This window comes from Megalopta genalis, chromosome 8 (genome assembly GCF_051020955.1).
Source record: "Megalopta genalis isolate 19385.01 chromosome 8, iyMegGena1_principal, whole genome shotgun sequence".
Classification (NCBI taxonomy): Eukaryota; Metazoa; Arthropoda; class Insecta; order Hymenoptera; family Halictidae; genus Megalopta; species Megalopta genalis.
In genome coordinates, this window is record NC_135020.1 from 20,509,864 (window position 1) to 20,524,276 (window position 14,413).

The following is a 14,413-nucleotide window of genomic DNA, read 5'->3' on the forward strand; positions in this document are numbered from 1 at the left end:
TATGACACTTTGAATTGCACAAGAGTCCCTTGCTTTTACAACTGCATTTATTTGTGGAACACTTCCTTTTGCAATGACAGGTTTTGGACCTCCACCAGAGCATATCTGTGATTGTCGACACACACCGGAGAGGGTCCGAATGTACAACAATGTAATGAAATATTCGATCTTTCACCGACGTATTTGGTATCTGTTGACATTCACCGGTGAAAGTCGACATTCTCCAATTTCGGTTATTCACGGTAACATATATACACAGTTACACGATACATGTAAATTTTGGAAATTATTCAAAAATTAGTGTCATATATATGCCTTTTGCAATTGGACCGTACCGACGACATAATATCTACTGATTCTTAAATAACCAGACAGAATTGTCAAAGTAAAATCTACGTAATGGATAGAAAACGTTAATGTTAAAAGCCTTAGAAAGCGGAGATTTTTAAAGATCTCATGGAAGAAGATAACATAGCTCTCGGCATTAGGTATAAAAGTAATGACGATTTAACTATCTGTCAGAAGTGAAAAAATTGGATGATGCTTTCATAAAACTGGGCGAAAATAAATCTAGGTTTTGTAAACATGCGGTAAAGATTAAAAATCAGTGTAATTCGTTGGAAGTATTTTTCGAAAAATATTCATGTTGGATGTGGTTCTGCTTTCAGGAGTGGAACGATTACAAGTTGAAGTGGAACCCGGACGACTATGGCGGTGTCGACACTCTCCACGTACCATCGGAACACATATGGCTGCCGGACATTGTTCTTTACAACAAGTAAGTGCATTCTACATTTTCTTATATACTCTGTAGGTACAGCAAATTTCAACCGCGCTGATTGTACATCGATAATCAACTATCCCCTTCGATATATTTTCTACGATTATTTTTATAACTATAGAAATGAAGTACTTTAAAACCTTGATCAGCAATAAGTAATTGTATCAGCAATTGTATCATTTTGGAATCATTCGGATTTCATTCGCCTCTCTCGGATGTATCTTTTCGCGTTTGCTATCTTATCGCCTAATATCTAATTTCCTGCTCAACGCTTACATTCGGTGACGATATTAATCCTTTGCAGTTAAGCGTATCTTCCCAGGGGACGTAGCAATCTTGCCAGCAATTATAGTACTTCCCAGATTACAAATTTTTGTTTCATACAATCCGATACCGAATTCTATTTAAATACTGATTTCTATTAAACATTTGATTATAGTGTCACTTACTCTACTTCGTGAATAAATAAATTTGATTTGCCGGTAAGTGTGTATGTAATCTGAAGAAACTCTGCGCGAGTGCAAAGCGTTAATAGCTTCTTAATCAAATTGCGTTATCGGGCCAGTTCGAAATAGTCTTCGCGACCGAACGAGATTAAAAACATAAACCGAAAGTCGATCGGTTAGAAAACATGGGATAAAGTACATCGGCACAGACTGAAAACAATTTTCCGCACAACATCTTGTATGAACGGATGCAGGTTGCCCCGCGGAAGTAATCTGTCCGAACGATTTTATTTTTACAGTCGGAAATGGCCGCTGTAAACAGCTGCTCGATACGCTAGCGGAGGATATTGCGAAAGCTTCCCGTTCGATGTCGTACACTGCTGTCGTTTCTAATTTCATAAACTCCACACCACTCGCACACTGTCGCGTTTCAAAAACTTGACACGTGCTCGCTGGAAATTACTCGAATCGGAAGAAAACGCACGAAGCATGTCCATGCATTTATACCGCGTTAGATACGTGTTAGAACCAAAAATTATAAAATTTAAAGTACGATTAAATTCGATGTTATTATTAATTCGATGTTAACATATTTCAATCATACATTCAAAAAAATGAATTTTCGTTGGACTCTATTTTAAGTCTAATACGCTATTCAGGTGAAAGACAAAATTAAATTACGTTGAATAAAATTGAATTAATAAGGGGAGAAAGAAGATGTGTTTTCGTGTAATTGTACATTTTTACTTTCGCAAAGACATAAATGCGGCATAGCAGCAGAAATTTGAGATACGCACGCTAATACCACTATGAATGAAAGAATTCTGCGAAGTTGATAAGAAAAATTCCGCGATAAGTTTTCGCTCTCATTCATCAAAGATTCACAGTGATTCGATTCTAATTCGCCCGTAATAGAGTGCACGAGTGCTTAAGAATATTCAATGCCGATTTCGCCGAAAATGAAGGTTCCTTGGGGACCTGAGGTTGTTAATTATCAGGATGCACGTATAGTTGCTTTGAAAATGATACCATACTAAGCACTTTACTAAGTGTCTATTCGATACAGCGATACGAATTTTGAAGATATTCGTTTAGTTTGCATAATATCGCTGGATTATGGTGACACTCAAATACCGTGGATAAGGTGAAAAGTTTGTCTGTTCAACGAGGCGCGGAGAATCAGATTGATGCTTTGTTTTCACCTTATCATCTCATGTAGAATCACGTCCCTTTCGCTTGTACGACCGGCGACCCTCTGCATAATCAGCTAATGAAAAATGAGCAACTTGTCCGATAAATCAGCGTGACAAAGTTCGAGACTAGATGGAGTTTCCCTGTATGCATGCATATTGGGCATAGTCGCGACCGACGTTCCGGCCATCCTTTCGGGTTAATCCGGGCAGGGTGGATCCTCTTTTCTCTCATTCTTTCGCTGATGGTGGCGGTCGTGTATCGGGCCGGTTGCCGAGCAGCTAGTCGTCTGTCACCTTGGTCCCAGCCATAGTTCATAGGATTTTAGCGCGGCGGAAAGTGCGGAGGACGGTATCTCGTAAACCTACCGTGGAATATTCGAGGGCGGTACGTGACGGTTTCGCTGGCATCCGGTAAGACCATTTTGAAAATCCACGGCCGAGGGAACGGCTCGCATACGTCCCGCGTATACTCCCGCCGGCTAACGCTGAGAAATAGGATGTAGTTCGCCGCACGGACGACACTTTTACGAGGAAGCTGGGTCACAGAACCGACCCCGGACAACGTCGTTCGCTCGACAACGATGCCTTGTGCTCGCGCCCGCAGACTTCGCCGCTGGTTATCGCAACGGCCGACCGGATTCCCCTTTGTGGCTGATGAACCACGATCAGAGTTGTCCTCCTGAAACCGAATCTACGGTGCCCGGTACTTTCGACGTCTACAGTCACTGGCAAAAAGTTTCCGTTCGTATACACTAATGTACAATTTACAGAAAATATTATAATATATATTACAATATTATAATATTATAATATTCGTCATTCGTCCTCATTCGTCTTATCTGCATATAAAAACATTTCATAACTCCAAAATATATTTTAATATATATATATATATATATATATATATATATATATATAATATTATAATATATTTTGGGGAGACGGGAACGCAGAAGGGATCTAAATAAAATAAATAAGTACAACATGACACAATCTTTCATTTATTATCAAAATGAAACCACAGAGAAGACAAAATATTATGTGGAAAAATGTTTCCGATCGGTACAAATGTTGGATAAAAGTTTTCGATCATTGAGTTATTAATATTTTGTTGCATCACCACGTGCTCGTATGATACTTTTAACGCGTTGGGGCACTGACATTGCTAAGTTCTCACAATCCCTAGGCGAAATTTCTTTCCACGACAATTTTATGACATATGTCAATGTTCCTCTTTAGTTTTTGGTTTTTTTTCTTGAATCAATTTTTTAAATTTTGCCTACGTGTTCTCGATTGGGTTCAAATCGGGACTGTTCGCAGGCCACTTCAATGTTTTAATATGATTTTGCTCTAAATGGTCTTTTAATAATTTGCTGCGGTGACAGCTAGCGTTATCATCTTGGAAAATGAAATCTGTAGAATCTCCGAACCATTCCGCTATGCTTGGAATTAAGAAATCTTCTAAAATATTAATATATATTCCTGCAGTCACGTTTTGGTATACAATGTATAATTTTCCCACTCTCTTTTCCGCCATACAACTTCATATCATACAAGATTGCGGATATATTTGTTTATAATTCACGCAATCGTCGTTAAATTTTTCGTTAGATCTCCGCCAATCAAATTTTCCTTCGTCATTCTCTGCTCCAAAACAAACATGAGACTCGTCACTAAATATTACTTTGCACCAGTCTTCCACAGTCCAATTGACGTGTTCTTCACACCACTTTAAGCCTTTCTTCTTGTGTTCCTTTGTGAATAAAGGTTTTGTTTTTGCCTTGCGAAATAAGAAGTCCATTGTGATCCACTTTTCATTTATTTGTTTTGATGTTGCTCGCCTCATATTTTTAACAATTGCACGCAATTTTCTATCGTCTTTTGTACTTGTTGCACGAGGACGACCACTTTTCTTTACGGTTAGATACACTTCCTATTTCATTATACTTCTTTTTCATACCGCTTATCGTACTGTGACTACATCCTATAATTTCTGCAATTTTTCTTTGATTATTACTTTGCTTGAGAAGAGTTCGATTACTCTTAACACTTTATCGTCCGGTCGTGGTTGAGGCTGCCACTCAGTAAGGACTGGCTTAGTCGCGCGCGCATTTGCTCCCAGTACCGGCTAAATTTTCGCTATTCATTGTGTTGTGCTTATTCCTTTAAAAATAATAATAAATAATAATATAATTATTATAATTATAATTCATAAGGATATGGGGAGGTCAGCATACAGGAGGTCAGCTACTAACAAAACAGTAAAGAAGCGAAAACCGTCGATAGCTAAAAGCCGATTAATAGGCTATCGGTCGATAAGCATTGGCAATCGAAAAGCCGATAAATAGGCTAGCGGTCGATAAAGTGTTAACTTTATATCGTTTGAATACAACTTACACGATGGCATATTGCACAGGTCCTTCTTACTTATCCACCGACTGAAATGTTTTGTATTTCAGATGCCTCGGCGGTGAAAGCGTTTGTTTACATTTTCATAAGCACGAGTTGTGTTTACCCTTGCTTCCTCCGCTTGAGATATTCATAGAACTAGTTATTTGAACCATGATCGGAAACATTATTCCAACATTTGTACTGATCAGAAACTTTTTTACATGTAACATTTTGTTTTCTCTGCTCTGTTTTCTTTTTTATAATAAATGAAAAATTGCGTTGTTTTGTATTTATTTATTTAATTTAGATTCCATCTATGTTCTCCATTCGTCTTACCTGCATAAAAGAACATTTTATAAGTCTGAAACGCCAGGAATTGTAATGACACCCGAACGGAACCGAAGCGAAAGAAAGGGAGACAGTTATAGTGAACCTGTACAGCAGAGTTGGGCAAAATATTATTCGGGTGACCGTGATGAAGACTACAGAATATTTTATTCGACGCTGTCGAATAAATATTCAATCGAATCAAAATTTATCTACATATAAATTTATCCGAATAGGATTTTATTCGAATTACAATTCATTCATGCAGGAATTCATACGGAATATAATCGTTTTGAATGAAATTGATAGAATATAAAGCGTTTTTTTTTCATAGATTATCGATTTATTTTTCCATAGCCAAATAATCTTTTCATGGGTGCAGAATTAAATTCTACAAGTAATTAAAATTAAGCTGATCCAGATAATATTTGTATAAATGTATGTCTCGCGTGTATTCATATTTTAGGAACTGAAATTGAACAACTTTAATTTGTCGTTCTTTTAGTTTTTTGTCGGTGTATATTCCATTCTTCATTTCTGGTATAATTGTCGTCTAAATACAATGTGCATGCAGCATATGTGGCAGCTTTTACCTAACAAACGGTTGTTAACAAAAATAAGAGACCATTGTTTGCCAATTATATTTTTGCCTGAGAAAGTAATGAAAAGGTAACAAACTGTAAATTGTGTATAATTTGAAGTATTCCTTATTATTTTCAGTTCAATGTTTATGTGTAAATTAAATTGCTTTCACTTTTTCTTCAAGAATTTTTCGTCTAATACTGTGACAGAAAAATAGACGCTACCTCTTTGTTCAGCTATTTGTGCTGAACAAACCTTTAATTTCCTTAATGAAAGAATTTTGATTGTTGTTTTTTAATTTTAAACTGCGTTTTGTTTCGTTTGCGACTCTTTGTTGATTATATCTCAGTCGAATAAGCCGTGCGTGGAAATTCCCGGAGAACAAAGCTATGTTGGAATGCGGAAAGTAATTGTAAAAGCTATACTAATATTAACTCTTCAACGCTACACAGGGAACTGAAATCGTCAAAAAGCGGTCTTCATTCACGTAATTGTTATTCGTGCATTATTCATTACGAAATGAACTATTTCGCTGATTATTGGACTCGTAAAATCCGATTTTGATTGCGATTTTTCTGTAAAATAGTTCCATGAGCTGTTATTCAAATCCCAAGTGAAGTATTAAACTTCAGTGAAATGTCGGAACGCGTAAAATTTCCTGATTATTACTCTCGAAAACGCGATACACGAGTTGCAAGAACTACATCCATTACGTCGTCCAATCGTTGTACATACCATATAACCTGTAGCAGTGACTACACTCAATAATTAATCTCCAAAGCATGAACTAGCTGCGTATACACCTTGCTTTATATCTAACTCACTATTTCCTGCCATTTTGGGGTTTCGGACAACTAACTTTGACGCTAATAAATCACTGTGGAACTTAATAAAACAAACAACATATCTCGAGATAACATTAAATTAGTATCTAGCATCGTATCTAGACGTTGTACTATAGACGTTGTAAAATAACGATTTCGTTGCAGCAAAATTTTCAGAGCTCTTGGAATTATAATAGATTTTTTTAACTAGAATTACATTAACCCTTAGCGCTCCGCGCGTTTCTCGAGTACTGCCTACCAGCAACTCCGGTACATTTCTGGAGCGGAGCGCCCGAGATAAAGGAAGTCTTATTTTGAGCGCAAAAGATTACACGTCCTTGTGAATGCATTTGATTTTATTTATGTTATAAATATACATTTTCCTATTGTAAATAAAAGATAAATTTTAAATTTTGTAATTCACCATGGTGTGATATCTTTGGTAACAATCTCCCATGTGCATTCTGGGTTTATTTGGACAAGTGTCACAGTATTCACTTTGCCAAATAGAGTTACTAGATATTTCTTTCAAGTTTAGAACATATTCTGCATAATCGTTGGTTTCCTTTATAATTTCATTTACCAATTTGTCCGTGAAAAATAATTTAAAATATTGTATCGGCTATTCAATGTTTGTAGGAACTTGTGGTCCAATGATCTGTGCCAATACCCTAAAAGGTATTCTATCTGGAATATGTAATTCTTCCGTAACATCACGCCATTCATCTAAGTCTTCTAAGTCTAACGAATCTTCGCTTTCACACATTCAATAATTTTCATTCTTCGTATCTTTGGTAGTATAATTTCTTTACTACTTCTTGAAATGCCAAAATTATAACCAACATTGTCTTCCACAATGTCTTTTAACTCTTTAAAATCAAATACGTCTTCGGTATCACTCAGCCCTAAATTCTCATCATAATATTTATTTTTCTCCATGTTGCTAACCATAGAAAAGGTCAAAAAATGGTTTAATCGTAATGGTACATAGACTTAGCACGTTTTAACTACAGATAACAATTGCTAACGCCGACGATAACGTATGCTAAAAACATTTGGCTCCGCAGCGGAGCCTTCGGAGCGCCAAGAGTTAAGTTGTGAATAAGTATAAGTATCTTTTAAGTATAAAGTTCCATATCATCAAATATATAATGTTATACTTTGTACTTTGTACTTTGTACTTTGTACTTTGTACTTTGTACTTTGTACTTTGTACTTTGTACTTTGTACATTACTTTATACTTTATACTTTATACTTTATACTTTATACTTTAATGTAGGCAATATCCAGATCTATGGGCTTAAAGTAGCTTAAGATCTTTTTGTAATCGTTATGCGAAGATATAAAAGAAGGAAATATAAAAGGAAATTAAAATAGAAATTTGTTTCTATGGTTCAACGACAGATCTTTCCTGCGAATGAGCAGCAAATTTACGTTACAAATATACTAAGTTAATTTCTCTACCCACAAGTACCTGAATAAAAATGTATTTTTTTAAGAAACGCGTAGGGATCACGCGATCGGCTCGTTTTTATATCGGTTCAATTCCAAATAGTCAGATTTTTCATTTCGGGCTATCTAGATCGGGCATTTCGACCGCTATACGGCGTTTCAATTACTCGCTGGTGGTGATCGATTGTCCTGGCGGCGTGGCGCTTCAAAAGGCTCAAAGTATACCAAGGCTTTGTAGCTCGATAGCATGCAAATGCATCCTGGCTGTGCTTGGCCTCGATCGCGACCCGTCGGTGGGGGCAAGTAATTTATATGGAACACTCGAATCCGATTAATAATTCACCGAGATTCGGTGGAGTTTCCTCTGAAAGGGAAGTGGCTGTTTGAAACGAAATCCAGCGGAACCCCATTCCAGCCTTGATCGTCCCGACGCATTTCTTCCGATTACAGGATATCGAGAGTAGGGGAGAGAGAGAGAGAGAGAGAGAGAGAGAGATATCTTGCCGATATAATAATACGTTGTTGTTTAGGCGGATGAATCTCGATAACGGCGTTCGTTTGACACGGACCCAAGACCCGGCGACCCAGCTCCTTTGGTACCTTTAGTGTCCCTTTGACCAGTTTATCGAATTTCGGGCCTCTGTCGCCGGCAATTCGCTGTTTAATAACTTGGCCGTGACGTTGCGTCGCCTATATAAAAGTTTCTTGATTGCTCTGGCCCGCTTTGAACGGACAACCGCTCGAAAGGGATTGAATTATTAATCCCTCCACGGAGACATCAATTTTTGCGACGGATCGTCGCCCGAGAAATTCCGTTCTGAAATGGTAATTTTCGCGATACACGGCCGTCCAAGACACGCAACCTGAATAACTCCTATAGTTTTCGAGTTTGAACGAGATATTTGAATACTGAAGTTGTTTGGCTTCGAGACTGTTGGCTTTTTCGTTAGTCTATAATTGCATCAACGTGATCGGTTATTAGCAGCTCGTGGATCTTCGTGTAAAATAAAAATTGTCTAATGAATTGTAATATAAACGTCAGTCGAGCGAAGATGTCTTTCCTCTTTTAATAATTTTAACACTGACCATATCATCGTTGGTCAAACGACCGGATCAACAATTTTTATTCTACAAATTGAAATTATGAAAACACTGTCACCGGAAATCATTACATTTTCTTCATTCGGACACATGGTAATGTAGAAATTGTAAAGAATCCATGTACATTCATGCTTGTAAGTTTTATAAGGCCCCACATTCCAGTCACTTTCATCGCTCGGTACGGTTAGTGTTAGTAAGTTATACGTAATATAAAAATATTCTGAAATTGTTATGATGTTTTTACAGTTTCGTTCTTCACATAGTTATTTTTCCCAAAAATCCGTATATATTATTAGGGACAGTTCTATCCGTGAATTCTATACGTATGCTGCAAGATTAAGATATCTAATATAAGATGCCTGAAATGTATGTATATCATTAACCCTTTCGTTACGGCAGTTCGCTGCACCGAAGTAACGCCACTGAACGGGGCACCGCGCCGAAAGGTGTGCATATTAACCACTGAAAGCTTGAAGGAGAATCATCACGTGGATGCCGACTATATCCGGCGTTCGTAACAAAAGGGTTAAGAAACGGAATTAATAAACGAATTTTTAAATCGTAGTAATGTTGTATTTGTTTCTAATGCGATTGAAAGCAAGACGTTCTTGTAAGATACGTGTAACTATGAATCCGACTATGCAGCGGTTGAGCAAATTGTTCGACATCAAGTGTCCACATGAACGATCAGGAGCCGGTACGCGTAAGTCCATTAACCTTAAAATACAAATAAATAAGGGTTTTGAAATTAGCTGTAAAAATATTACAACGCAACTAATATAGCAAAGCATAATTTTTATTACAAGATGTCACACGAATGAAATTAACCAGAGGGGAAACGAAAGAAAAATGTCAATGTATTTTTAGACAAAATTATTCTTTGTGAACAATTTTGATTAGTCATTCCGTGGTCGATATAAGTGCTCTATCGTTCATTAATAAAGAAATCGACTATATTGATTTATCAACCGAAAGATCCTATGATAAAGATGTGTGTGCACTGCGTAGTTAATTTTCAAAGAAAAGTGGACTTGCACTGATCGGCTTCTGAACCGTCGATATGTTAATTTCGTGTGGTCGATTCTTAGACGAGTCAAGATTATTTCAGTAAACAGACAAAAACCTGCTATTATGTATTATGTTACCGGGAAGTTTATGATAATTTGACACCTTAGGCAATATTCCGTTGCAATATTCCTTCGGTTATTGGCATAAGGCGTGTGTTGAATCGATAGCAATGCGGTTTAAATGCGAGAACGCTGCGAATGATAAGCCGTTTCATGCAAAAGAGAGTAATTATCGATTTTCGGTAATAATTGCGTGATTAACTCTTCCCGCGTACAAGTTCCTGGTTGACGCAAACTCTCGGTTGGTAAGGACTTCTAGCTGTTCTCGCCGGGTTCTTCATCAACTCCCAAGAGAGGTAGATAGGGTGAGAGAGGGCGAGTGAGGTAAATAGGGGGAAAACGGAAGGGAGGTTCCGAGGTACCGAGAGTACATCAATTAAATCGAAGTCAAGTTGCCCTGGCGAGCTTTGCTCGGTCTCGTACCGACTGATCTCCGACTTCCGACTTCCCACCCCCCGCCACTCACTCTCTCATAGTCTCTTGCCCTCTGCACGTTGATTTTCGTGCTTTAGAGCTGCCCTATATGCCCTGATTCTTGACATTCATTCTATGTACTGTAAATTCTCCCTAATTGACGCTCAGATTCTACACGTGAATTGACAATTTGGGAAGAGAAGATACGATTATTTGAGCCCTGCGACTCGTTTTTATACTTACCGATTGTTAACAACTATAAAAACGAGCCTCGAGGCTCGAATAATCGTACCTTCTCTTCCAAAATTGTCCATTTTTGTGTGCAAGCTGAGGGACAATTGGAGAGAATTTACTGTACTTTGTTTTCATATACAAGGTTTCACATTTGACTGTCTTGTAAATGATTTTGTTTATAAAAGGGAATAGGTATAACTGACAATGAGAATGCTTAGGATCTTTCATAATTTTTTTAATAATTTCTCTGAATATATTTTTTACGGTTCTCCTACACACGTTAATTTTTCTAGAGACCCTAGTAAAACGAGTAAAGATTTTAATTAATTTTTGGAAACTAGTGTAACATAAATAAGTTTTAATTCTAAGAGTTTAGTTATACTCATTATAAAATACGAGATTCCTTAAAAAGAAATCGTTTATAGCCTTTTCGCCAAAAAAGTCACTTTGAATTAATAAAGAGACTACGTGTTTTTAATGAAAAGAATATTGAATATGTCACCGTAATTATTTACATCGCGATCTAATCTTATTGCAGTCATAACCTCAAAATTGATGATAGTACGTATTAAACTGTGGTTGAAATCTTACCGTGAAAAATTGAATAACATAGTTACTGTAATCTCAGAAGCTATGACACTCCATTTAATTAAGTTCATCTGTACATTTCAATATTTTTCCAATTACTTCGATATGAATTCCATTTCTTCATATTCGTTCGAATAATTATCAGACTCATTTTCCAGAGGTATTTATTTCATCTGCGCGGTTCGATATCAGCTTCCATTAAGATTTTATGTAGAAGGAGATTAAACGGAAATTGGTATTTAATATGTAATATTTTAAATATTTACGTTCACTTTAAGAACAGTTTTACTATCGAAACATGAACAATTTTCAATATTGAAAAAAACAGTAAAAAATACGAATGACATCGGACACGTGGAACACTGACATAAGGTATTAATGTTTATAGAACACGAGTAGGCAATAGTTTTAATTATTTTATTGACCAAAATTCGCATATAAAATAATCTTCGACTCCGTTGACGTATTCTACAAAATCTTTATGTTCATTCTTGACGAATATGTTCATTTAATCTCATTCAAATGCATGAGCAACTCTTATGATCCTTCACTTGCTATTGGGTCATATTTATTTATAGAAAAGATAATGATATAAAATGACATATAGAGAATTATTATTATTAACTTAAATAATAATATAAATATGAACTGCTGACAATTAATTGAGATTTTCACATATTTTACGAAGACCTATAAGAAAATCTAACGTGTCTAGAAGGGGTAATATGTAGGGGGGTAATGCTGAAGGGCATTATTCTCGAGCAATACGTTGAAATAAATTGATAAATAATATTATAAATGATCCTAAGCATAGTTAGTTATATTTTTGTCGACAAGGTCCGCCGTTCTAATGTTAAGGAACCTTTGCCCGCAGATATTATTGTCGTTTTCCAATCATCAACGACTCCATTTATTTTACTCTGAATTGTAAAGCTAGTCATCATTTTCTTGTCTCATAATATTTATTCGGGTTGTTCCTTTTTCGTGATAAAGCACAAGAAAATATAACTGAAATACATAATATTCTGAGGGTGTATGTCTACGTGGAATCTCACTCAGACAAGCGCATCACATATTGTTTTCAAAAAATTTCACATAGCTGTAAAAATACTTGTACAGACATCACAAAAACTGTATTAACACGTTGACTGCCACGCGTATTTACAACAAAATCTCCTACAGGCCACCCGTGCCTGCATGAACAGTTGGAATCTTTGTCGAGTACCGAATGGTATAACTTAAAATCTCTGCCCTTATTTTTTTTCAATAATGAAAAGAGATCGGATTGCCCGGAAGGAGAAGCATAAATAAAATTACATCGTCAGATTCTGATTCGGATATTGATAAATACAATCTTAGTGATAATGAATGTTATTAAGATACTATTGACGAGATTTTACGAGAATTGGTCATGAAAGAAGAAAGAAATGTTGATGGTACTGAGGAAGCTACAGTTCAAATAAAAGATACGAAATGGACCGATCAGCGGCACGAGCATATCTGAAAAAACAAACAACTTTTTGTCCAAGCTGTCCTGATCAACCTCAACTTTGCAGAGAATGTTTTAATGTTATACACTGCGAATAATTTTTTTAATAAACCATTTTTATAAGAATTCAATCGTTTCATTACCTCCTGTAGAATATTTGTCGAAATATTTTCGGAAATCCTTTGTAAGTAGTCAAATCAGCGTCACCCGAATTACGGGTGACGTGGCCTGATAAGAACTTTTGCTGTCACCCGAATACGGGTGACGCGGCAGTCAACGTGTTAAAGCGTGCCTTTAACACGTTCCGTGCCGAGCTTTTTTTACTCGAATCTTCACACTTTGATATTTTACTAAAACTTGATGTATTACGTGCAATTATTAATTCTCGTACACATAACAACGTAACAAAAACTTATCAACGCCCATTCTTGCGGTGGAAATTGATTCTTCGGTTCTAAATTTCTTGTAAACAATTTGTTCAGTTCACTAAGTAAACATGCAAGCGTGTACCATCGATGGTACACGTGGCACGGAACGTGTTAAGAGCTTCAAAGCATACTGTCTATTATGTTACTAATTCGTCGAAACCGGACGATAGATATTCACTTGCATAGTTCTGAAGAACAGCACTGTTTCACGGTAAATATACAGTTCCATATTCGGCGGCATTCCTCCGCTCACACGCGCTCCACCTTTTATCGCAACTTATGATCTGTAGCGGTGAAACGGTCAGCAAATACGAGCGGTATATGGCGGTCTTTACTGCTTTTAGATGCGTACCAGGGGTAGTTCGGGTAGGACAGCGATATTTCAATTTCCCGTGAATCCCTCGCGCCGCTCACAAGCCCGGTTACTCCATTCCCTGACGTCACGGCTTCTCGAATTTTCACATTTCCCGAGGAAAACCGATCCCGAGGATCGATTCGCGGGGCGGTAACGCGATACATTATGTAAAGGTCGGCCGTCGTCGCAGGGCGTTGTTGACGAGCGTCCCCGCTCGTTTCCCGTTCTGCTTCTTATTCACCGTTGTCGAGAGCGCAAAGTGCCCTCGGCCCCGTGGAGTGTCGGACGCAGATACGATCGAGAGACCGGCGCGACGTCGAGAGACGAAACAAATTCTAGCTCGCTTGTGGAGATATCGAAGCCAAGGGATCGCAAGTTTACCGAGTCATCCGACTATTATCATGCCCTGTTAAGGCGGGCAAGCATTTTTTCGGAACGAAAGGTTATGTCAAATTTGTTTACTTTTATTTTGGTTTGTTATGGTCGTATAGTCCGGATTATTGCCGACTTATGTATTTATTTATTTATTGATCTAAAGGATCAAAGCTCAAAGTGACATACAGAGAATTAAAATATTTAAATAATAAACATGTGACATATATATGAATGAGATAGTCAACAATTTAAATAATAAACGCGTGACATATAAATGAATAAGATAGTTACTGTAATCACAGAAG

General features: G+C 37.0%; 1 protein-coding gene across 1 annotated transcript in view; it reads left to right on the forward strand.

The window, feature by feature from the left end:
- nAChRalpha1 (nicotinic acetylcholine receptor alpha1) overlaps window positions 1-14,413 on the forward strand; it is a 327,417-nt gene that overhangs the window by 213,095 nt on the left and 99,909 nt on the right. The window contains exon 4 of the mRNA XM_076524379.1: window positions 669-778. Within this exon, the coding sequence (XP_076380494.1) occupies window positions 669-778 (110 nt within the window). The remainder of the gene's footprint in view (window positions 1-668; window positions 779-14,413) is intronic.